Here is a 25601-nt window from a genome sequence, read left to right as displayed (position 1 = left end):
AGCCGGAATAATAAACCGTACCACTTTACGGTAACTGACCACGCTCCACGCATGCTAGCAGATTCCCATCCAGCCCCTTCATAAGCTCTTCCTTTCATCTTTCTAGTCGCTCTGTTTTAAAGTAGCTTTATTATGGGCAGAATCAGTCCTTTCAAGTGTATAGTGTGTGTGTGTGTGTGTGTGTGTGTGTGTGTGTGTGTGTGTGTGTGCATGTGTTGTGCTCCTGTGTGAGACTCTTTTGTGCGCCAGTGTGAGACTGGCGCACAAAAGAACTGGTGAATTACAGAAGCATAGAAGTGAGCATAAGCATCAATGAGTGTGTATGTTTCCCTGTGTACTTGTGTGTGTGTGTGTGTGTGTGTGTGTGTGTGTACTTGTGAATGTGTGATTCTCTGTGCGTTCACCTGTGTGAGAGAGAGTGTGTGTTTTACATTTGTGGTTCTGTGTGTGTGTGTGTGTGTGTGTGTGTGTGTGTGAGAGAGAGAGAGAGAGAGTGAGTGTATGTCTGCAAATGCATGTCTTACTTATTCACTTTCTAGTGGATGGTTTTTCTGAGGGCAGGGTGTGTGTGTGTACACGTGTGTGTTTGTGAATGCGTGTGTGTATGTGTGTGCACCTGCGTGAATTTGTTCATATGTACACCTGTGTGATTGTGTGTGTGCGCTTGTGTGTGTGTCTGTGTGTGTGTGTGTGTGTGTGTGTGGGTTTCTGCATGCACGTCTTCCACATTCCCCGGCGTCTCCTCGGGGATCAGGCGGTAGGAGAGCAGTGTGTTTTGCAGAGGGCAGTGTGTGTGTTTGCACAGCACCAGGCAGGAGTTGTGTGACTTGGCCGCCGACTCCGTTAGCTTTGGCTGCTGTCGGCCTCGTTTCCCCAGCTCCGCTTTCTTCATTCTTCCTTTTCCTCGGCTAGAATGAAAAATGCAGCCGAACCTACAGAGTGAGATAATCCAGGAGGCTTTAGATTAAGGTTTGATCGATATGGGTTTTTGAAGGCTCCTGCTGATACTTTTGGATTGTTGCTGATGATAGCCAACATTTTTTGTCGATGTACATTTATATTTGAAAAATTTCATGCCCCGAAACATGTGGAAAACAGTATTCAGTGTTTCCACTAAAATGTTTATATTTGTTAAGGTGGAAAAACTCTGAAACAGCTTTCCGACCATCATGGGACACTAAAACTCTCCACTGAAAGCCATACTAATGAAGTTCTTTTAGGTGGGTTAGCCGCTCCTTAAGGCATGTGATATGTGATTTTTAATAAAAGGCAAATATCAGCCTGATATATCGGTCTCACCCTACTTTGCAGCAAGCAGGTAGAGATTGAGGGAAACAGGCCTAGGGGCTAATGTCTCCCTGTGGGGAAACACAGAGGACAGAATGGAACCAAACAGAGCAGCTAAGACATAGTTCTGGATCTGAGGCTGAGATCACAGAGCCTGAGTCCAAACCACAGAGCCCACCAAGGCTGGAGAGTTTTAAAATCATCTGAAACCACCTGACCTTTACACCAGGCATTAACATGTTTCTTATATCCAGATTGTGCTTAGATTCAGCTGGAATATAATTACACCTGACATTGTAATGCGTCTCTGGTATACACATTTGAAATCAGATTTCTCTTTCCATCGCCAAAATGCAGATTGCCGCACATGTCACTTCTAACATTTACATCATTAAACTTGACAGTAAACAGCTTGTCTTACTTGTTCCTCATCTGTCAGTATCCAGACAGTCCATTTTTTAAAAGGATGTTACCATGCGAGCTGCTAGATGCCTGTTTGGTTGTCCATGCACATCCAGGTTGGATCTGTGCAAAAGGTAATTTTGGTTGGACTAGAGATGCATTGCATTTACACTTTGTTGTTAATGCTGCCAAATACGTCTCGATCTTCGGCGTGTCTTGGATGTTTTTACACCTGGATTTGATGTGTTTTTGGTCTATCTGATTACAATCTGATCATCCAGGATGTGTGTTACTGCCTGGTGGATAAGAGGTCATAGACAGTTAGACAGACAGATTGATTGATTGTTTGAATCTCTCTTTCTCTCTCTCTCTCTCTCTCTCTCTCTCTCAGGGCGGTAAGATTCCGATCCGGTGGACGGCTCCGGAGGCCATTGCCTACAGGAAGTTCACGTCGGCCAGCGATGCGTGGAGTTACGGCATCGTTCTCTGGGAAGTGATGTCATATGGAGAACGGCCCTACTGGAGATGTCCAATCAGGATGTGAGTACCACCACTGTCGCCATGTGGACCAGAGATCCAGATATGTACAGTACTTGTCTAGGGTAATTTAAAAGGGCTTATGGCACATAAAGAGAGCAGGGGATTCTATCTATTGATGATTGTTAATTAGTTCATACATACATTAATTTTACATTCATGTTTTATTGGCAGCTATTGTGTTGTCTGCTTGCTTGGTACATTTCTCACATTCTTAAAAGGTTCTTTACAGCACCATAAAGGTTCTATGGAGAATCATTTGAGCATGGTGCTGTAGAGAACCTTTCTAAAAGGGTTCTTTATAATGCCAAAAAGGGGTCTGCTATGGTACAAGCCTAAAGAAGCATTTTCTGGTACTGTATAGAACACTTTTGCTAAGACTGTAGTCAAGCAAATGTTCCGTTTTGCACCAATCTCAATTCTGCCCATGTCATTTCATAAGACTTCCCTCTTCCTCCCTATATCCAGGTGATAAAGGCAGTGGATGAGGGCTACCGCCTCCCCCCGCCCATGGACTGCCCCGCCGCCCTCTACCAGCTGATGCTGGACTGCTGGCAGAAGGAGAGGAACAACCGACCCAAGTTTGAACAGATCGTCAGCATCCTGGATAAGCTCATCCGTAACCCCGGCAGCCTCAAAATCACAGCCAACACCACATCCAGGTATCCTGCCGATCTGCTGTCTGTTAGCTGTAGGAAATTCATTCAGTTTTCACAAACAACCCTTCACTCAATTCTCTATCCATTGCTGTGTGGTTGTGTAGCATTCAAAGTGGTTATCTGTTGGCGTAAGCTTTTCCTCGGTTCTAACGGCAAACCTATTGCATAAAGTAATCTACTGTGTTCATTTTATTTTAATACTGGCCTTTGATATGAACAGGAACCTTCAAATACTTTGCCACTCAACTTTATTGTGAACAATTCTCACTCGTATATATATCGTATATATATATATATATGTAGGACATTGGGAAAAAAGACAACAAACATGTTGCAGTCCCTCTCTGGGCAAATCAGTAACAAGTTGTTATAAAGGTCAAAGTTTCAACTGTGTTATGGAACAATGAAAATACATTGTATAGGGCAATTTGTAGTGTCTCTTAGTCCTTTCATTTTGGCATTTGTGGTGACCCATATTGGTTGATTGTACAAATGTTGCTGTCGCCCCTTGGGCCAATCAGTAAATCATAGTGCAAGAAACTCAAAGTGGTGGAAAATCAAATATGACATACATTGATGGTCCTGGAGGCAAATTTGTAGAGCGAAGATAGCTGGATATTGCACCAAATTTCATGTCACTCCAATTTGCTGTGTTGGGGAGACATGCCTGGATCTTAAAATGAGCATTTTTAATTTTGAAAATGCTGCAAGACAGTGGTGGGATGCATCATTTCACCAAATTGTGTCTGAGGTATCACGTACGACAGATGGACGAAGGAACAAATGGACGGACGGATGTAGGCCGATCCATAGTCCTCCCTCGTATTTCATCGTGGGCGACTAAAAGTCGAACTTGCAACAAATATAGGACGTGACGAAATGTAGAACCAAGCAGGTGAAGCCCAGAATGTGGCTGTAAAACCATCTGCTGTCCTAGCTGCTCCTTCCCCTGCTTTGGTTCCCACGCACCTGGCCAACAGACACCTGGCTCCAGGCGATCCAACACCGGACGCGCCCATCCACCCCCTCCCGCACGCCTCCCACGCACTGCATTGTGGGTCAGTACAGGTCACGGCACTTCCTGCTCACTGGCGACCACAATGCACTGGGACAGTCATGACAGGAAACGCCACGGCCTCCACCCGGGGAGTCATCGCTCGCTTTCCCTATACAATCACATCATTTTTTTGTCGTTTATTGCAACTTTACTTGTCACCCCATATTCCAACACAGCTGCATCTCTAACTGTGTGTTCCCATGATAGAAGCCAATAGACATGCAATAGACATATTGTACATTTAGACATTTCACTGCTATTCAAATGAACTTACTGAACAATGAAAATAAGGAATACAGGCAATAGGGGAGCTCTTGTATTAGATTTATATTGCTCTCTCCCTTGGTCCAAGCCTGTTTGTTTTTGGAACCAGTCGGTTGGTAACAGAGACATAAACATTGCTTTCCTGCTTCCTGTCTGTGCAGGATGTTATGAAGGCTTCCACAACTGTCCTGTAACGTCCAAATTATCTCCACTGATCATGCGCTACCCTAGCTATCTAATAGAACAAATCTCTAACTAATAGAATTTGAATAAATGTCTTTTTTAACTCATCATCTTTTTGAGTCCCATGCAGTCTAACATCAAATTCTTCTTTACTTGTTCCCTTGTTCTCATTTTACTCCTTGTTCCCCTCCCTCTGTGTTTCAATCCTTTGTTTGGACCACCGTGCTCTCCCAGGGGGCCGGGGGGGGGGCAGGGCAGCCCATGTAGAGTTGTCAAGTCTGGGCAGGGAGGGGGACAGGCGCTGGGCGTTGGGTCTGGAACAGACAGCCACGGTATTATGGAGACGTCAGAGCTCATAACATTGACTAATGATTTCTTAAGAAAGTGAAAATAGGTCCCTTGGAGTTTGCATGTAATTTTCCTGATTGGCTTTTAACACTGGGCGAGCACAGGCTGGCCGACAGAGGCGGGTGCGGTGATTTATGGGAACTGCGCTTGTGAGTGTGTGTGTGTGTGTGTGTGTGTGTGTGTGTGTGTGTGTGTGTGTGTGTGTGTGCGGTGGCGGCAGTTGCACAGCAGGAGCAGCTGCGCTCAGCTCCACACACCTCGTTTGTCTCGGGGCTGTCCTGGCTGGCTAATGGAGTGTCTCCCCCCCCCCCCCCCCCCCCCCAACCCCACAGGCTCAGTCCAAAGCCCGGGACAGGAGTAGAGCGTCTCAGGGGCTTCGGGGGGAGGGGAGGGGGTGCTGGGACCTGGGTCAGAGTTTGCTGTCCCAGGATGCTAACGGAGAGGGGCTGGGGTCAGCGGGGCCAAGATTGGCTATCAGAGACTAATCATGGGCCAAGAGGAGCGGAGTCAGAGGTAGAGGCCGCTGTCTGTTGGATTGGCTTTATTTACAGGGTGTCGGAAATGTGTGGGATCACAGGGAAATCACTCACCGCTTCGCAGAATGAGCTCAACATCGACACATTTGCAAACAGAATAATATGTTTACTTGTATCCGACAAAGCATATCCACAGTGACAGCTACTACACTACCACAGTACAAGTACAAAACATATCCAGATCAATATTTGTGTGCAGGAACCGCTGCAGATGTGGCTGGTTTTGCTTTGGTTTGATTAGTTGGGGCTCTGGCTGGATTTGACTGCCTAACTGGAAATGGGGTTTGAGTTGGACCTCCAGCCAAGGCTATTCCCTGGCCAAGGGCTAGGGGCTAGGTAACTGGGACTGGGACCGGGGCCACGGCTGCAGATGGAGCTGAGCCGAGGTCTATGTCGATGTGGATCTTGGCCTGGGAAAGAAGGAATGAAGAGTGTTTGTGTTGATGAGAAACTAAAGAAAATGCAGAAAGATATGAGGAAACAATGAAGGCATTGGAGTCGAGCGACAGGGAGTGGTAGAAGACAGGATGGATGGGGGAACGAGGACAGTCGGGTACTAGGGTTCAACCAATATGGGCTTCTGACAACCAAGGCTGAAACCAATACTTTTCGATTGAAGCTGCCAATAGCCGACATTTTGTGTTGATATCCAATACGACCATTTTGATGCCAAAAAAGTCAGTATTTCACACAGAATGTTTTTCTTGGCAGGGAGAAAAGCCTCTGAAACAGCATTAAGACCACTAAAACACTGCATGGAACCCAGGCTAGTACTACAAAATTTAGAATAGAGAAGCCAATGCGTGGGAATCCAATCAAAATGTCACATGAATTCAGGTTAAGGTCATCCCGTAGACAACCAGTGTAGTGTTGATCAATTCTACAATAAATATGTAATCAAACAAACTGCATCTTATTCATCATATCAGAGGTGGACGACACTGACTGGCCCATATCTGACTTTTGATAAAAGGCCAGTATCGGCCCCGTATTCCCGTCTAACCCCGCCCAGGTGCACCCTGGGAGTCGTCCTAGTAACACAGTGAGAGGTGCATTCCTCCCATACTCTCCTGCCCACATGTATCTGTTCAAGCTCTCTTCCCTCATCCGCCCCTCCTCCTCTCCTCCCTCATCCTCTCCTCTCCTCCCCTGAGAGCCCTAAAAACATGATACTACACAGCCCTGGTTATTTTGGAGGTCAAAAGAACGAAAGATGGAGCAAAAGAGGGGAAGGGAAATGGGAACGAGGAGGGAGGTGGACTTTATTCTCCCTCTCTCCGGTGTATTTGTTTTTCCTCCTCTTCAAGCGAGTGTGTTTTCTGCTTCCCTACCTTCTGTGTACAGTACACCAGGGGTTTCGAAACCTCCCTCTGCCCTCAAACAGATGCTTTCTTTTCATCATTTGTTCTCCTCCTTTTTTTTTGCCTTCATCACACCCCTCTGTTTCTCTGTTTCCTCTTCCATCGTCTTGTCTCTTGCGTTGCCGTGAGACGGCTGCCGAAAATATAACAACAAAGGAGACAAAGAAAACGATAAAGGAAGGGAGACAAGGTCATCTGCAGTTTACCTCTCGGAGGAGAGGTGAGGAGAGGAAAACAGAGGATGGGGGAAGAGGAGAGGATAAGAGAGGAGAGGAGAGGAAAAGAGAGGAGAAGAGATAGGACGATAGGAGACTGGAGGAAAAAGAGAAGAAAGGGGAGAACATAAGACCAAATGAGAGGAAGGGAGAAAGGAAAGGAAAGGAAAGGAAAGGAAAGGAGATGAGATGAGATGGTAGGAGATGAGAAGAGAAGAGAGGAAAGGAGAGGAGAGGAGCTGGTTGAACTTTCCACATCAATAATCTTGCAAAAAGGATGAACAGTGTATTTTTGCCTTGACAGCCCCGGAATTTAAGAACTAAGACATCTTGGATCCCTTGGAGTTCTAAGTTTCAGTTCGATTTGTTCCAATGGGGAACTGGTTTTCACAGCAAAAGCATTAAAACAGCATTACATAAAAACACAAGACTGACAAGGACAACAACAGACAATCACCAGTAGAGGGTTCTTCAAGGGTTCTTTGGTTAGGGCTAGTGGTTTTACAAAAAAAAAAAGTTATGACATCTGATTTGTTCAAATAAAATAACCGCTAAATCAAAAGAAGAGCCCAGTGTGGTTCTTAAAAAGTAATTTTGATACTGCTGATGTGGAACTTTTCATATATTCTTTAATGGTTCTTTACAGCATCGTAAAGGTTCTACGTATGTTCTGTGTAGCATTTGAGCCTGGTGCTATAGAGAACCTATCTAAAAGGGTTCTTTAGAGCACCAATAACGGTTCTGCTGTGGTATAAGCCATTTTCTGGTACTATGTAGAAACTTTCAACACTTTCAATATACTATATATATACTTCATCCTTGTTCCAAAAAATCTCTCTTTAATTATAATTCATATTTTTTTGCTCCAATTTCCTCACATAAAGATTTCTGCTGCCCTCTCGGGGAGATTCACACACGGTCTCACCCTCCCTCTCCCTTCATGCAAGTCCCCCCCACCCTCCCCCCTTTCCAGATCCCTTCTTTTTTCCTCTCCATACACACCAGTCACTTCAGGGGGTCCTGGGGGGCCCTCAGCGTTTTGACAGGCCTCTGATCTGGCAGGGAAAGACTCAATCACTGCAACAACACCCACTCCACCGCCTCAAATACATCTTTTTTTTTTCTCCCTCCCCATTTGCCTGTCTCTATTTGACATGTCATCTCGCTTCTCTTCTCTCGATGCCTCTTTCTTGGCCGAATAGCCTTTGTTGTGATGCTGTTGATGCCGCTTGATGGAAACTTGATGATCTCTCATTAAGGCATTCTTTTTTATTATATTTTCACTCAGGAATTTGAGAGACATTGCACATATGGAAACGACAGTTAAGGGTATTTCCAGTTTTCCAATATGACAACATCCCCCTCAGTGCATGTAACTAATATAAAGGAGAAAAACAGGGGAAAAAACGCAGGAGAAAGAATAACAATAGCCCTACCTATTAACTCTAACCCTAGCAGTAATTGCACCCAAAGAGTAGTAGTCTTTCGTTACTCTTATTTAATCATTCTACATAAAATAATTTAGTATATAATGAAAACAGTGACTTAACAAGTTTTTACACATTTTCTTATGCTGCAAATTAAAATTAAGTAAAAAAACAACAACTTTTACTTGGGGCTTTTTGATCCAAAATCTGATGCACCCTCTGTACTTTTATATATAATGATGGAAGGATCATAGTTTATTTTTCCTTTGAAACCACAGGAACAGGAATCACATATCATCCGCACATGACAGATATACTGCAGCATTTTGAAGCAGAGTGCACCCTGCAAACTAAAATGATGTACTGAACCGTCTTACTATTACTATTACTATGAACAATGACTACTGTATATGGTCTGAAGTGTTTTTGCCAATACAGCGAGTTAAGGGGATGAATATTAAGTCGATTTTATACTTTCACATAACTTTCTTAAATCCCCACTCCATTTTGATAGAGAAGACTTTGAACTAATTTGCTAATTTTGTAGCACAAGAAAACATGCAAAAGTCAAGCGGGGTGAATACTTTTTATAGTCACTGGAGTATTACCTGCTCTGTGCAGTTACACCTACATAATTCCCTGGAGGTAGCCTGACCCTGGATGACATTTTCCCAAGTCCCGGAGAAACACACACGCACACACACACACACACACACACATACAATGCCTCCAAACCTCACTGCCAATCCAAATCAGTCAGGCAGAGGTGGACTTCCTGGTATTCTAATGAGTTTATTTACACAGCTATGAATAGTATTCCCTCAGGGAGAACTACCCTGGTTTTTCTGTCCTGTCCTGCCTGGCTCGGCAAGCCTCAACTCCCCTGGGTGTGTGTGTGTGTGTGTGTGTGTGTGTGTGTGTGTGTGTGAGTGTGTGTTGCAGCAGGTGCCTGTGTCTGATCTCGTAGACAGGTGCAGAGTGTCCTTATAAGAACGCCTTTGCAACCCAGTTTTGAATGCCGCTCAAACATCCAACAATAAAGACACCAATTGCAGTAATGAATCCTTTCTACAACGATCATAGTTTACTGTAGTGGACCTGGCTTGCTTTGGTCTGGTTTCCCAACAGAAGAAGGGAAATTCCCCTTCCTGCAACCTACAAATGTGGTTTAAACCTTCTATAAAATACAGTAACACCACCTTTGCTGAAATGACATCAGAGATTACACGTTGATAAAAAAAATAGCTTTTCGTCCACCATTCTTTCTTTCTTCCTCTCATCCTCATCTTCCTTCCCACTCTCTAGCTCTCATATTCCTTTCTCTCTCTCTCTCTCTCTCTCTCTCTCCCCCCTTCTTCAGTAACCATCAATCAGAGCTAGTCAGAACAGTGCCTGCAGTCTTTCCTTCACCCTATACTGTTGACTGAGCACTGTAGAGCCCAACGCAGTGCATTTAATTATTTTGATTCAATTGAAACCATCAAATCTAATCAAATCTAATGTTGCATTTTGCCGCGCGGCACATGTATTGCAGGAAACAGTAATGAAATTAGACAGAAACTGATGCCGCTTTTGTTAATAATCCTATTCTTGAATATGTCAAATGTATTATGGAAATTCTTTCCATGACAGTTTGATTTCCCTCCTGTGTTCAGCAAAAGCCCAAAGGCATCGTGCAGGTTTATGCAAACAGGCACATTGGGAAATCATCAGAGGCCTATTTTGCAAGTGTGTGTGTGTGTGTGTGTGTGTGGATCGCTCCCTGGTGAGCGCCACCCCATAACACACAGCAAGAGGCCTGGTTTGTGGGTAATTCTGTACAGGTATGCATTGGGGGAACAATATGTAGAAATGAGTGAGTGCTACTACAGTATGTCGTGAGTGTGTTTGCTTATATTCTCTTCATGCTGTGCAAAAACTGATATTTTTATTGTTATTTTAACTTTAAAGCCTTATCCCTCCAGCGACTCAAAGTGCACTTGCAAGTATCTTTTGTCATGAATATGATAGTGCACTTGGGAAATGTATTGTGTTTTTGTTTTTCAAATTTTGCCAACATCATTGCGCTCGTTGCTGTGCTGTTTCTGCACTGCACTTCCCAGAGATCACCTGTCAATCAAACAGCGTGGGCGGTGCAGCCTACTACTTAAAGAAATTGCAATTGGATTATTGTTTTTTTTGTTGTTTGTTTTCAGGTTGTTTTTTGCTCTCCTCTCCTACTTCCACTCATACTCTGTGTCTCGTCTCGTCTCTCCCAGGCCGGCCAACCTGTTGCTGGACAGGAGCAGTTCGGAGGTTCCCTCATTGGGGACGATGGGCGACTGGATGGACGGGATGAGGACTCTGCCCTGTAAGGAGGCCTTCTCTGGGGTCAGCTACAGCTCCTGCGACACCCTGGCCAAGACCTCCGCAGAGTAAGACAAACACACGCACACACACAAACACATACATAATCACACACACCTAGCTCGCAGTCTAGTAATATTGGTGATGTGGCTGGAAAAGCAAAATAGTTTTCCACAGTACGTGTTTCGTTCTGGGAATAGTTTCAACTATGCAGGATTTTATTTGGTCTTCTCTCCTGGTCTGGAAGTGACTAGTCTTCAGTCACTCCAGATGCTGTTTCACATTCACATGAACCACCGAAGCATGGCAACCCATGATTCCTTTTGAAATGCTGGATATTTTACTTCAATTTGATATACCAGTTAAATCCTGTAAGACGTATTTGATATATTTAGATCATGTATGAAGACCAAACTATTCTACCACAAACCAGCGCCTGAGAAAGAGAGCAAGCATAGGGCATGTACAACTTATATTTGCAATATATACCACCCTCCTAATTTACAGAGTTTGTAGAGGAGCTAGAATTAGAAAAAAAATATGAGCAAACTGTGTTCGCTCAGCATCACTGGCTTAACTGTCAAATTGTAAAAAAATACATTTATCATATTCCCTTGTTTGTGATTTTTGTGCAACACAGACCTCCAATTAAATGGGAAACATAATTTATGCTGTTGTAATCTCTTTGGAGTCATTCTTCAAGTTTTGTGACAACATTTGCTAATAGGATGACTGCCTTCAAACTTTTTTTTTTTTTTTACACTGCAAAAAGAGACATAAACTTTTGTTTCAGATGGAAAATCATCGGTCGACTATGTATTCAATGGTTATCACATTTACATTTTTTCGCAGTTTGCTGACTCCAGGGCAGGTAGAGATTTGGTGTTTGGCTCAATGGCGCTCCATTGTGACACATGGCCGTTGTGTGGAGATTGAACCTGTGACCCCTCTGTTACAGGACGGTCTCTCACCACGAGGCCACTCTGCCCGCCTGGCCCTGAGAGGCTCATTAGGTATCATGTATTCATGTCAACAGTGTTTACAGGGCCCCAGTGCCGTGGCAAGGCCCAACAGGAATTTAAAGAGGCTCTTAGTGAAGAGCTTACCAGAGAAACACACACACACACACTCTCTCTCTCTCTCTCTCTCTCTCTCCTCTCTCTCTCATCTCCATTTCTCTCATTCCCAGTATGTTAACAAAGCTACAGCCATTCCTAAAGGTGACCAGATGAGACTCAGCGTAACTTATAATGACAGGCCTTTAGCCACGCTCCCAATGATGCAAGTATGACCACAGAGGGAGAGGATGAGAAAGGAGAGAGAGAGAGAAAGAGGGAGAGAGAGAGAGAAAGAGGGAGAGAGAGAAACTGTATTGAGGGAGCGAGCGAGAGGGAGGATCTGACAGGGGGAAAAGAGCGGAGAGAAGGGCTGTTGAAAGAACAAATGAGGCCATGGGCGTCATTTGAAAGTTTGGTGACCTACGACTTATAATTCATCACACTGAATAATAATATCTGGTCAGTCATCAGTCATTGCTCCACTTTGCCCCAGAAATGTAGTGGTATGAGACTGTAAGTTTTCATAGTATAAAGTTTGTATGTTTTGGTGGAAAATGATATTAGACGCAGGGACTTTGCCGTAGCGTTGGCTTTAGTGAATCAACGTCCCCGAATGACGGAGAGATAGAACCAGAGAGAGAGATTAGAAAAATAGGCCCCGGCCCCGCCGACAGGATCCCGAGGCTGACAAAAGGTTTAGAGAGAGTGGATCAGGCTCTGGCCAGAGTCCCACACTGGCAGAGCGAGGAGGATAATGAACCACAAGCGGAGTGATAAAATACTGAGAGAGGATACTGATGAACAAGCCTCCCTCAGGGCTTACAGTTCACGCTGCCGCTACATGGGAAATTCAGGCCAGCTGACTGGTTTTATGTCTGCTTCTTTCTTTTTTCTTTTTCTTTTCTGACCCTTTTTATCTCATCCTCCCAAGTCCAGGAATTGTTCACCTCTCTCTCTCTCTCTCTCTCTCTCTCTCCCTCTCTCTGGAGGCCTGCTGGTTGGTTAATTGAGGTGGTATGTGACCGGGTAAATAATTGGACATTTCTAATCAGTGTGATCAAAGCAGTGATTCATGAGAGGGGGTAGTGCTGCAGTCAGCCGTCTCTCCAGTCAACAACTTTCCAAACCAGTCAGTCATTAAGAGCTTTTTCTTTTGTTCAGACGTCCATGTAAATAATGATGAATTATGGAGTTTCTGTCACTTGTATGTAGTTGCTTGGAAGTCAAATATGCCCACCAGCACACTATAAAACACTATTCAAACTAGATTAATTTAAAGCTGCACTTGTCGACTTCACACGTTGGCAGAATCAAATGGCAGCGCTAGGTAATTGTTTGAAATTCAATACCCAGAAATCCTGGAAGGTGATGTCAGCAAGCTGCACACAGCACGCTCATGTTTGCCAGACTAGCCGGTCTGTGATGTTTTATACCAAAGGAAACCAAAGGGAGAGAGGAAAAGATCTAACGTCGGTGAGGCCAGCTTGCTCTGGACGGAGCGCTCACTGCTGTTTACCAGACAGTTTGGGATTTTGCATGTCGAGTCATCAGTTCCTGTAAATGGGAAAGATTTGCTGCCAGTGACCACACCTGACACCGGAATTTAATTTGGGCAAACAGGACGAATCTGCAGCGCCACAATTAGCGGGAATGGGATGCTCCTCTCTGTTGCAACACCACTTTGTGATTTACTGTTGTATTTTTACATAAAACTCCCGCCTAGTGCAGCTTTAATGGCGGAGGTCCTGTAATGTCAGTTTGTGTTTTATGTGTGTGTAATTCCAACGGACAATTAGGATGAAGGATCTCTCTAATTTCCCTCAAATTACTCCTCGGAGCACGGATGTAAAACATCATGATATACACTTCTACTTGTATGTGCATGCTGGTGGGACAATCTGCCTGCCGACAAAAACGGATTATTGCATTTTGAAGATGTCAGTTCAAAATGGATTTATATTGTCACCTGACTTTATGGACATGGCAGATACATATTGGACTAAAATTACAGATGCGACTGATAATAATTACAGGACCTCACCTAGTAAAATGAATCCAGTTCCAATAGAGTTTTAGACAGTTTTGGTTGGCTCCCACTCTTCTCAGCCTCTTTCTGATTTTCTCTGTTTTACTTACCCTTTGTTTCTCTATCTCTTCTCTAAGAAATACTGCACAGGAGGTGTTTCTTTTCCTCCAGACTCTCATGCCATTTAATCAAGGAATACATTTAATCAATGAAAGAGTCTCCTCAGCCAATATGTAACAAAACAAAAAACAGCTTGTGCTGCAGACTCTGTGGAAAACTACATCGGGTATCGACAAAACACATCACAGATAAACAATGCCAGTGCAACTTTGCACTAACTGAATCATATAATATTCGTCTATGATGCCTTTCCCATTGATGCTAAATTGGATCACTGCAGTATTTAATCCAGTGAAGGCAGAGGCTAAGGCACCCAAGGCTAGCTCAGCTACGAGGCTAGAAGCCTTGGCCGGGACTATGGATCAGCCTATTGATTGGTACAGTCTTAATCCAGTCCTTGATATTCAGCACAAGGCCTGGCCATGCTCTGACCTCTGAGGAACAGTAATCAAACTTGGCTGCAGAACGCTGATTCATCTGCTGGAGTCATTTGTGGAAGTCTTTTTCAAGACGGGATAGGATGGATTGACTGGGAAATACTGAGTCATTTGGATTGTTTTTTAAATCGGGGCAGAGTGCATGCAAACTACTAGCAGGCCTGGGTCAAAGCACGGCTGAAAACAGGTCAGGCATTTCAAAAGCTCTAAGGAAGTGGAGTTGGAGTTAACCTGCTGGACCAATGACAGTAATCTGAAGTAATGAAGCACTGACACTTTGTCGTACAACCAGAGATATTGCATTGTGCCGTATTCAGAGTCTGCTAGGTAGGCCAGAGGCAGACAACGGTCTACTTAAAGCTTAATCCTAGTCTGCACAAACAGTTTGTGCTTCTCCATGGAAGATGGTTTTAGACCAGAATTAAATCACTATTCTGTAGAAAAATACCCTGAAGAGGTTTGGTTCTGTCATTGATGGGAATTGTGGTGAGTCAACACCATGACACACTGCGGTAGGAAGCTTCAGCTCTCAAATCTGTGTGTGTGTGTGTGTGTGTGTGTGTGTGTGTGTGTTCCTGTATGTCAGCTACTTCTCTCTGACTTTGATTCATGTTGTTGCTTCTCCACTGATGTTTATGCCTCATAATATGCCATGTTTTCATTTGTAATTGATTTGATTCATACTTCATCACTTTATGTTTTGTTCTCATGGTGATTCGTTATGCGGTTATGGTGTTACTGGAAGTTGCCTAGCCCTTTAAAGCAATTCAGTCCATTCAAATATATTGCTACTGTTATCATGAGGCGACCCACAAGAAGTAGGTCCACAACCCCTTTGGGTCCCAATCCACAGTATAAGAAACCAGAATTTGAAACCCTTTAACTAACAGTGATTATAACTAAGAAAACAGTCATCATAGATGCAACCAGTAGTGGTAAATAAAATGGCAGATAAACCTATCACTCACTGGTTATTATAAAGCAAAGAAGCAACAATAGATACAAAAATCAATCATATTTTCAAAAAAGCAATAATTTATGCTTTTTTACCTATAGAAGACTATTCTCATATAACTTATGTCAGTTTGGTGCTACTTGCTAAGATGTATACTATGAATTTATATAATAAATATTTATAGCAACCTAATAATGTGAGTAAACTGGATGTAACAATAGTGATATATATCTGATTGTGCTAAAGGCACCATCTGTAATTGCATTGTGGCACCTCCTGTTGAAACACTCTCTCGCCCCTCTACTGGCTTTGTTTACATAGTGATTGATTGGATTTGAAATGTATTGCCTGAACTTTATTCTCTGACTTTTTGATACAAGAGCTGTCAGCATGTAACAGCTAAACATGGGTTTTCTGTATATTTTGAGGCTGTAAATGTTCCATTTCTTTGTAAACACTGGAATAATGTGCTAAGAGAATTCAGAATAGCTTTTCCAATCTTTAAGTCAAGCTCTTTAAGTCAAGAACATATGTGAATATATATGTTTAAATGCATTCTAGATTGTATTTGTAAAGCCATGTTACTGAGATTGATACACTAGAACCTGGTAAAATGTTAAAATACCAAGAAAGCAAATTCATTGTGCTAATGTTGGCGGGCCTGGCTGTGTCTCAGTAGAATGGTACTGACGGAGGTCCACATCACACCGGCCACTTGCCCAGAATGGGAGCCATCCATGGGGATCACCACTCTCTAACGCCCAGCCCCTCTCCTCCTCCTCAGGCTCTGGATGGTGGGTGGAGGACCAGGGCCTAAGCCCCCCTGGGAACTAGAAACTGCCTCCAGAACCACTGACGGGCTTTCACTCTCTTGGCTTTTGAAGGGATAGTTTGTAAATTATCTGTGATGGCTCAATAGCTACGTTTCCAACCAAAACTTCCAAAAATCAAACTTTGAAATGTTGCAAAATATAAAATGTGAATTAGCTACATTTCTTTTTTTTTGTATCACATATCTTTATTGATTTTGGACATGGTACATCACTTTTCCAAAATGGGTTGGTCGCATCATTCAAGTCTCCCTCGAAACAACTTAATTAGCTACATTTCTATCAGATGTATATATGGGAGCATTAGACATTACTGGAGGGATGGACAGATATTTTGGAGAATGCATTTGACTGCAAACGCCACTACGTCATTAGTTATTCAACAAATGTGTTTTGTTATTTATTGCATAATATCTTATCGACAAAAAAACTTGTTTTGACTTTTGTCAACATATTTATGATTTTTTATTAAAATTTGCCATTTCCCTTCAGGCTTTCTAATTCAATATCACAATTTGCATAAAGTGCTTGGATGGAAACCCAGCTATTACACACTGTGCTGTCTTTGTTAACAGCAACAAAAGAAAAATCCCATTTGTTTTCTTCACGGTGAAATGTTGTGGCACTACACAATAAGTGGCTTGGTATATTGCTGTATGATTTCAAGGTACCAAAAGAAAAGCCATTACCTAATTTGAGTGAACTATCCCTTTATATTGCAGCATTGAGTGAAGGGCTGTCAGTGGTTTTCAGTTTCTGGATGGTCAACATATCTCTACAAGTCTGCTGTTCTGGCTGCCCTTGGCGAACTAAACCCCCTTGCTTGCATTCAAATAATACAAAAACTTGGCTTTTGAAGTAACGTCACTAAACACTTTGAGGACATTGCCTCAATTTGCGTGCACTGAAAGGACTTGGTGGCTGAGAAAGTGTTTGTCGTAGTTATGCCACTACTCCTTTAACTGTAGGTCCACTGCTTCTACTAATACAATGCCATAATATGCGTTTTCATCTTAGCAAAGGGCAAAAGTGACATCTTAAAGAAAACTGTATCACGTACAATGCTGTGTGTGTATATATGCGTGTGTGTGTGTGTTTCTGCATATATATGTATGTCTTGCCACTGTATGTTTTAAACATGGCTTTGACCCGATGTTCTAATCATCCAAGCTGACTAACTACAGTGTGTATTTGATATGTATAATATGTGTACAATGCATAACACACCTCAAAAATGTGTCTACTCTGCATGAGGGGTGATGGGTGATGGTGACGACTCTGCATTATTTTGAATTATCTTTGCCTAATGAAATGTGTTGTAGTTGAATGCATGTAACTAATTGCAATCGTTTACGAGCTGTGTAGAATATTAACTAGCTAATGTAATTATCTAGATCAGTGTTTTGTCCTACACATGTTCCAGCGCTGCTCCCCTCCACATACTCCTGTCTCCCCACTCTAAGAAATGCAGTTCAGTGTGATGCAGGAAGCTCTTTTATGCCACAGCGGTCCTTGCATGCCATTGTTTCCTCCATTGACAGGGTCATAATAGCAGCTGTCAGTATAGCCCCATAGGCCCACCTCCGTGTTTGTTAGTGATGGAGAATGTAGGCAGCTCGACACCCACCTCCCCACCCACACGCATGCACACACTTCAGAGCTATGGCAGCCCAGCGGCCTTCTGGGAAATGCGGTTCTATGTGATTGACAGCTGAAGGGAAGGGGAAGGGAGCAGTGCTGGGAGCATGTCATTAAATGTCACACGGGTGTCACATCCACCAACGCTAACGCATACTTTCCATCTCTCTTTTTCTTCCCATCTTTTCCTGTCTGCCTCTTCTTTCTCCCTGATTGTCTCTCTTTCTCCTTCTCTCTCTCTCTCTCTCTCTCTCGCTCTCTCTCTCTCTCTCCCTCACACCAGGGATCTAAAGAAGGTCGGAGTGACTATCGTAGGACCTCAGAAGAAGATCGTGAGCAGCCTCAAAGCCCTTGATTCCCACACCAAGAATGGCCCAGTACCTGTTTAAAATACGAAACCAACAACACAAAAAAAACCCACCAGAGACCTGTCTGTCAGTCTGTCTTAACAGACTATGGTTGCTGCTCTCCCTCTGACACACAGTGGCTCCATATCCAAACAAAAAATGGAGGAACATTCGGATATGATCCCAAATGAGGGCCCCGTTCTTTGACCTGTCGAAAGACGATGTTGAGTCCTGGTAGCGAAACAGGAATAGGAAGAGCTCAGCGCAGACCTGCCAGCTAGTTAACTGGTTGACTCTTCAACCCTCCATCCCTCCACACCCAAGCTTGAGATGCCTTACAGACAAATAGGGGGGATAGAGAAAGTGGAGGGGAGCCAGGGAGGTCGGGGCGGGGAGCCTGGACAGGGGTACGAACTGGGACTGGAGCGGGATACCGGGCAGGGCTTGGACAAACCTCAGTGCCAGAGCTTCTCACTATTGGCTGAGCTGGATAGCAGAGCCCAGAATTCGCAGCCTATGGGGGACGGGCTTGCTCACAGTCTCCACCCACTACGCCTGATTAGCAGCCTGTGGAGTGAGGTGGTGCAGTGGCTGAGATGCCTTGTGTAGAAGAGCGTGGCGGACATGCAGCTCACCTCCGCGGACCCTTCCTGGACTAATGAACTCTGAGGCGTGAGATTTTGTTGTAACTACCTACACTTATTGTCTCTATCCATGAGGGAACTGAGCTGGTATAACCATACGGACACACCTTGACAATAACCAAGCCATTTTACTCTGTAGCTCTAGCCTATAGCGTTTGCATTCAGTAGACGTGTCACATAAAAGCAATAATTATGATAATCAGTTATGTAGTCTCATCAAACGGAAGCCATGAGTCTGTCAAGTGTACAATGTATCGATGCAGTGTGCTTTGAAGGTGCAGGGGCCATAACACACTTCACACACACCATTTTTTTTTTTTTACAGTGAGATCTATGTGCTTATGAACAGATATTGTACAGTTACAGTGCTGTTCCCTCACCCCGACACCCTTTGTGTGAAATCTCAGGATGTATACGTTCTTCATTCTATTTGCTCTAACGAGGGGGGAAACAGATAGAGGGAACGGAGGAGAGCCAGGGATTGAGAGTGCTATGAAAGATGGGGCGCAAGAGAAAGTAGAGAGAAGAAAGAGAGAAATGGATCGAAGGGGAAGAGAGAAAGTGGAAAAGGCGAAGAGAGGAGGCGATGCCGTTCAACCCTCTGCTTCAGACGCGGTTTGTTCGGGTGCAGACGTTGTGCGGTTTCAGACTGGAAGTGTGTCCGTGCTTCTGTTTCTCCTTCAGGGAAGACAAGTCAGCGTGGGTCATCACCCCTGCACCACACTAGGGTCACTATGTATCAAGTCCTTCTTTCCTTCCGAGGAGTGGAACAGATTCTCTATGGAAGGTCGGTTCAGTCAGCTGAGGTCAACAATGCTAGTCTGAGGGCGTTTTCAAACCTATAGTCCCTTTGATTTGGTCTGAATCAGGGAATCAGTTGGTCCTTTGTTGCATTAGGTGTTGGTTCAGTTACGTTTCACGTGACAAAATGTCAAGCAAACCGTAACTTATCAACAAAAGCCATGTGGGAGCAGTCAGTTCCTTCTTTGGGCAAGAAATTTGCCGTAGGAAAGGATTTTCTTCCGGGGTAAAACTTGCCCTAATTACAGTGCTTCCTGTATTTGAGCTGGATCATGGATGGATCACTTCCAAACTAAGCTCCAGGGTTGGTTTGGAAATGTACTCAGAAACCTCTCAACAAGGCCTAATTGCTGTGTTCTCATATATAGGAATTAACCCTAGTATGGGGGAAACCACTCCAGGGTTTAAAATGACTACTCTAAAGCAACTAGGTGTGAAAACGCCCTGAGACAAGTGTGAAACCACTGACTGATTAGTTTCTGAGACAGTATCCCAGTATAGTATATGTCCAGGGTGAGGTTTCCCAAAAGCACTTTTGAACTTAGATGATCTTTGTTCAGTGAAGTACATACTTAAAGATGCTGGTCTCCTGGTTTGATGTCACCCAGCCAATCCCGCAGTGCACAGCATACCCAGCATTTCTGAACTGGCACTTTGGTATTTTTGTGCTGTCAGATTGGTATGACATCAAACCGCGAGGCCGCTGGCTTTAAGCTTGTTCTGAGCACTTAGTACGGCCATCTTCGAGCACTTTGCTTTCAATGGAAATTTTACTGCCTCGGCTTCAGACTGAGGAGGGATTTTTCTTCTTTTTTTCTTTTTCTTCTACGACCTTAAGTCAACGGTGCTTTTGGGAAACCCGGCCCAGTTCAATGTGTCAGTCGGTCCTCTGTTACCTGGTCTGCCTGTGGATGCTGCTGTTGCTGCTATGTGTTCTAATTAGCATGTACATAATGTAAACCAACCTTGTAATGATAGCAACTAGCGCTACAGACCCCACTATATGTACATGGCCATCCCCCTTTGTACAAATGTTTGTATGTATAAAAGAATGAACAAAAAATTGTGCAACATTTTTAATTAAAAAAAGAGACAAAAATCCTCTGTATTATATTTTATCTTATTTTGAATTATATTTGTCGGCTTTGTTTTTCTTTTCTACAATAAAAAAAAGCAATTATGATTACATTATTATTTATTTGTTAACATTATACAGTGCAACGTTGGAAGTTTTTTTTTTTTATAGCGTAAACAGTAAGTTATGTGTCAGCGCTATCTGTGTTTTGTTTTTCTACTTACTTTATAAACCTGGGACATTTGAGAGAGCAATACTGTTATGCACCCCATCCAGACCCTCGTTTTCTTTCTCTAGACTGACCTGTGTGTCTGTGTGAGAGTGAGTGCGTGCAAACGTAGATGGCCTTGTCTACTAATGTAAAATGATTTGTAGTGGAAACATTTATATTTTTATAATAAACATTCTCAAAATATTTTCCAAAAAATGAATGCTGATAGACCTGTCCCTGTGTTTTTGTTGTATTCTATAATATGATGAATATGCTGCTGATGATAAAGAGACTTCAGATGTCCAACAGTTGTCTTTGGCTGGATTTCCAAATGCGCAAAAAACAAATTACATTTTTCTGAACATACGTAGCACAGATGTGATCTTTTCATTGCTGTATGAACAGATGGAATTAGATATTTTTGGGATTAAATCACAAATCTGTAACATATATGATGTGTAGCCATATAATTTGTGCCTGTATGGTCAGGTTTAATAGTTTTTAGCCTTACTTATGAGAGAAAAGTAGTGCCAAAGTTGAGATCATTCATATGGTATTCTGTATGCTTTTGTTATGCGCATACTGCCATTCCCATTCAAGGAAAATGGTAGGGGTCACTGAAAAGTAGGTATTTGAAGATGTAATATTACGCCAATATGCCACAAAAATCATTACAATATAGAGCTATGGGATGAGTGTCATTATTACTAATAATAACCATCAATTTAGGCATCATCACAATCGTTATTATCACAACCAGTCATAACATGAATGCCCCCCGTATGTACTGTAGTACACAATATTGCAAAATATAAACTGGTATTCACAGTTTATCCTGTTGCCAGCATGCAATAAGACATCCTAATGCCCACAGGACAGGGACTTTTCCACTCTGACAAGAATAAAACACTGGAGGAAACAGCAAATCCTTGTCAATTTTTTGGGCATAAAAATGGTCAAGTTTAAAGACATTGAATATTGGCAGCTTCAATCCAGAAATATCAGTATCGGCCTTCAAAAGCCTTTTCCAAAGTGTTTTGTCGGACAACAGTTTTACAAAATGTTGGCCGGTGGTGAGTCCAGCAACACTGATAGGAAAAAATAAAAAAAGGTCCCATGCTGTAGACTGTCCCGCCCCCACTCCATACAGGTGTGTGTGGGGGATGTTCAGTTTATCATGTCCATCTTTCTCCCCCCACCAACTTTATGATGGTGCATTCTACCTTTCATATGCTGGGCTGACAATGACAGACTGTGCTGTGTACAGTCTGTCCGTAACTTATCAACAAAAGCCATGTGGGAGCAGTCATTTCCATCTTTGGCCATGAAATTTGCTGTAGGAAACGATTTTCTTCTGGGGTAAAACCTGCCCTTAAACCATAAAGTACAGTGCTTCCTGTATTTGAGTTGGATCATGGATGGATCACCTCCAAACTAAGCTCCAGGGTTGGTTTGGAAACATACTTAGAAAACTCTCTCTCAACAAGGTCTAATTAATGTGTTCTCATATGTAGAAATGAACCCTTGTATGGTTTAAAATTAATACTCTAAAGCAACTAGGTGTGAAAACGCCCTGAAACAAGTGTGAAACCACTGACTGATTAGTTCCTGAGACAGTATCCCAGTATAGCATATGTATGTCCAGGGTGCGGTTTCCCAAAAGCACTTTTGAACTTAGATGATCTTTGTTCAGTGAAGTACATACTTAAAGATGCTGGTCTCCTGGTTTGATGTCACCCAGCCAATCATGCAGTGCAAGCCATAGGTCTACCCAGCATTTCTGAACTGGCACTTTGGTACTTTTCTGCTGTCAGATTGGTAATGACATCAAAATCGTTTTCATTTTTGGGCATAAAAATGGTCAAGTTTAAAGATATTGAATATCGGCAGCTTCAAACCAGAAATATCAGTATTGGCTTAAAAACCTATGTGGGGGGGCGCCCTGGTGGCTCACCGAGTAGGGCACGTACCATTTGGCTCAGGCCTTCCCGTAGCGACCCGGGTTCAAATCCGACCCGTGGTCCTTTGCTGCATGTCCTCCCCTCGCTCTCTCTCCCATACCTTCCTGTCTCTCTCTCTCACTATATCTCTCAAATAAAGCATAAAATGCCAAAAAAAACAAACCTATATGGGTCTAACCCTAAGGGATAAAGGGTGCATACATGGACATGAGCCACTTTCCCAAAGTCTTTTGTTGGACAACAGTTTTACATGAGGCAAAATTGCTGGCTTGTTGCAAAGGTGAGCCCAGTACTGAGAAGCTCTCTCCAACCATCCTGGACCTGTTATCCTACCAGAATTCTTCTCTCGCTGAATCTGATCATCTCTCAGCATCACAGCTGGCAGACTGTTAATCCTTTACACCTATTTCTCATAAGATATATACATTGCTACTAGATTACACATACAGAATATATCTCGATTCACTTTCAGGAGCAATTCTGATTAGAATTGAGAGACAAAATGTCTATTAGATCCACTGATATTAGGCTCATTACAACATTCACCATGAGGACGCACAAGAATTGTCCCTTATGATTACACAGTGCTGTTGAGTCATTTTCGTTTCTTCGGGTCACTGGGCATTCTGGATGTCACACGGCATCATGATAAACACACTGTTGGCGAACCGTCCACACCCATCTGTCATCAAATGTGGATCAGCAGTATGAGTGTGCCATCATCACATATGATAATGACCTGTATGGGACCTCGTTTACAGAAAGGCAGGGGCGGATTGGCCATCTAGAGTAGCGGGAGTTTTGGAGAAATGTGGTCCGGTGGTGAGTCCAGCAACACTGATAGGAAAAATTTTTTAAAAGTCCCATGCTGTAGACTGTCCCGCATGTTCCATACAGGTGTGTGTGTGGGGATGTGCAGTTCATCACGTCCATCTTTATCCCCCTGCCAACTTTATGATGGTGCATTCTACCTTTCATATGCTGGGCTGACAATGACAGACTGTGTTGTGCATAAATTTGCGAGCGAGTCTATCTAACAAATGAACATCAAACTGTCTTGGGAATATCAGAATTGCTATTAGAGCATGCATGAACGATATAAAGAAGGGGGTAAATATGACAGGGAGAGTCTGGATTTTCTATGATCCTCCCCAAGTTGCCAAGATGTGACATTTATGGGCAGAGAGCATGGAAACCTTGTCAACAACTGATGGGAAAAGTGATGTTTTTTATTATATTTTGAAGTGAAATATATCACCCCATATATAAAATCCCAACTTAATTTTAAAGATTCTGAAAAAGTATGCTATATGTCTAATAATACTTTATTCTACATGTGTCCATATTGTGAGAAGTGGGGCGGTGGATGAAGTATCTGTGGGTCTTACGGTCAATTGGGAGTAGACAACCCCCGACCATACACACACACACACACACACATACACACACACAAAACACATTAGTTCCTTCTTTTTTCTTTCTTTCCATCTAAAACCCCCATACTTCTCTGACTAACAGGCTGACAGGCAAAAGAACGAAGGAGGAAAAGAGAGAGGTAAAGGGACAAAGTGAGCAAATGATGAAACAGCTGAGGGGAGGACAACAGGAGGACAGTGTAGTGGAGGCGTCAGTGTGTGAGCCATTTCAGGGTTCAAAAAGCCGCGTGGAATAAACAAATACATGGAACCGGCAGCTGTGATTGGTTAGGCTGGAGAGTCAGAGTTTGCCTCGTGGAAATTGGATGGAGTGGATTTATGGCAATATCCATTACCAGGTGTCTCAGTGAGTTAAGGCCAATGGATTTTGGGAGTCTCAGGAAACGCCATGAAGTCATCAGTTGAAGGGGGTAGATCTAACTATAACAATTATTTCCATGTATGATTTTTGAAAATATAATAACACTGGTTTTGGGTCTAGGAAAAGTCAGATATTTTGATTTTTCAATTGAAAACAGTCATCATTGGCGGTGGCTTGGGCTGGCTAGAATTTCAGAAGCAGCTGGAAGAAGTGACCAGTGGCTCTAACTGAAGAGAAGGGATGAAAACTTTTGGCCTAAGCAGGAATCCATTCAGGAAGCAATTGTAGATAGCTAGGGCAGTGGGTTTGGATCGTCATACAGCACCCACAGCTGTTGTTAGTTTAGTTGTTGTTGATGTATACTCATTGGATCAGCCCGGATTAAATATTAAAAGCTGAATCATGGGGCCCATGTTTTCTTCTATTTATTTATTGCTCAGTATTGATGATACTTGGAGTCCACATCATGAAAAACAGATTGAAATGTTGACATCGACACTTGGATTGCATTACAAGGCCTATGTACAAAGCCCCTGTTTCCACACAGTCAAGTAAAGTCAAGTTTATTTATAGCATGCTTTTAACAAAAAGGTTGGTGTGTGTGTGTGTGTGTGTGTGTGTGTGCACTTGTGTAAATGTGCATATACGTGAGTGCCTGGGCACACCCACATCCATGTGTGTAAGACGAATCAGGCAATAACAGGGCAGTCTGCAAGAGAAATAGGTGAAGTAGACTGCAGTTGAGAGTAAAGGTAGGTTGAAGGCGGTGCTAAATAATTAAGTCTTGAGTCTGGTCTTAAATACCGAGAGAGAAAGTGATTAAGAAGAAGAACATCAAGAATTCCAAGTCGATACTTGTGTATTTGTGGAGAACGTTCTTCTCAAGCTGTCTTGGGGAGAACAAACTTCTCAAGAATGTAAGAAGAGAGAACATCTTTACAGTTGGAGATGGACTGAAGAACAGAGAACATCTTTACAGTCTGAGACGGACTGAAGAACAGAGAACATCTTTACAGTTTGAGATGGACTAAGGAACAGAGAACACCTTTACAGTTCAAGATGGACTGTGGAAAATCTTC

General features: G+C 43.1%; 1 protein-coding gene across 1 annotated transcript in view; it reads left to right on the top strand.

The window, feature by feature from the left end:
- The window catches only part of LOC139643848 (ephrin type-A receptor 3-like), a gene marked incomplete at its 5' end in the record, with an annotated part of 60355 nt that extends 39418 nt beyond the window's left edge, over nt 1-20937 (top strand). The window contains 5 exon segments of the mRNA XM_071519127.1: nt 2081-2210; nt 2213-2229; nt 2695-2888; nt 10535-10690; nt 17970-20937. Of these exon segments, the coding sequence (XP_071375228.1) occupies nt 2081-2210; nt 2213-2229; nt 2695-2888; nt 10535-10690; nt 17970-18075 (603 nt within the window).
- Between the last annotated feature and the right edge of the window lie 4664 nt (nt 20938-25601).

Source organism: Centroberyx affinis, unplaced genomic scaffold (assembly GCF_046629955.1).
Source record: "Centroberyx affinis isolate AG114_WGS23_722 - 3 ecotype Tasmania unplaced genomic scaffold, CSIRO-AGI_Caff_v1 ptg000661l_1, whole genome shotgun sequence".
In the NCBI taxonomy this organism is placed as follows: domain Eukaryota; kingdom Metazoa; phylum Chordata; class Actinopteri; order Beryciformes; family Berycidae; genus Centroberyx; species Centroberyx affinis.
This window is presented reverse-complemented; position numbering and strand designations above follow the sequence as displayed.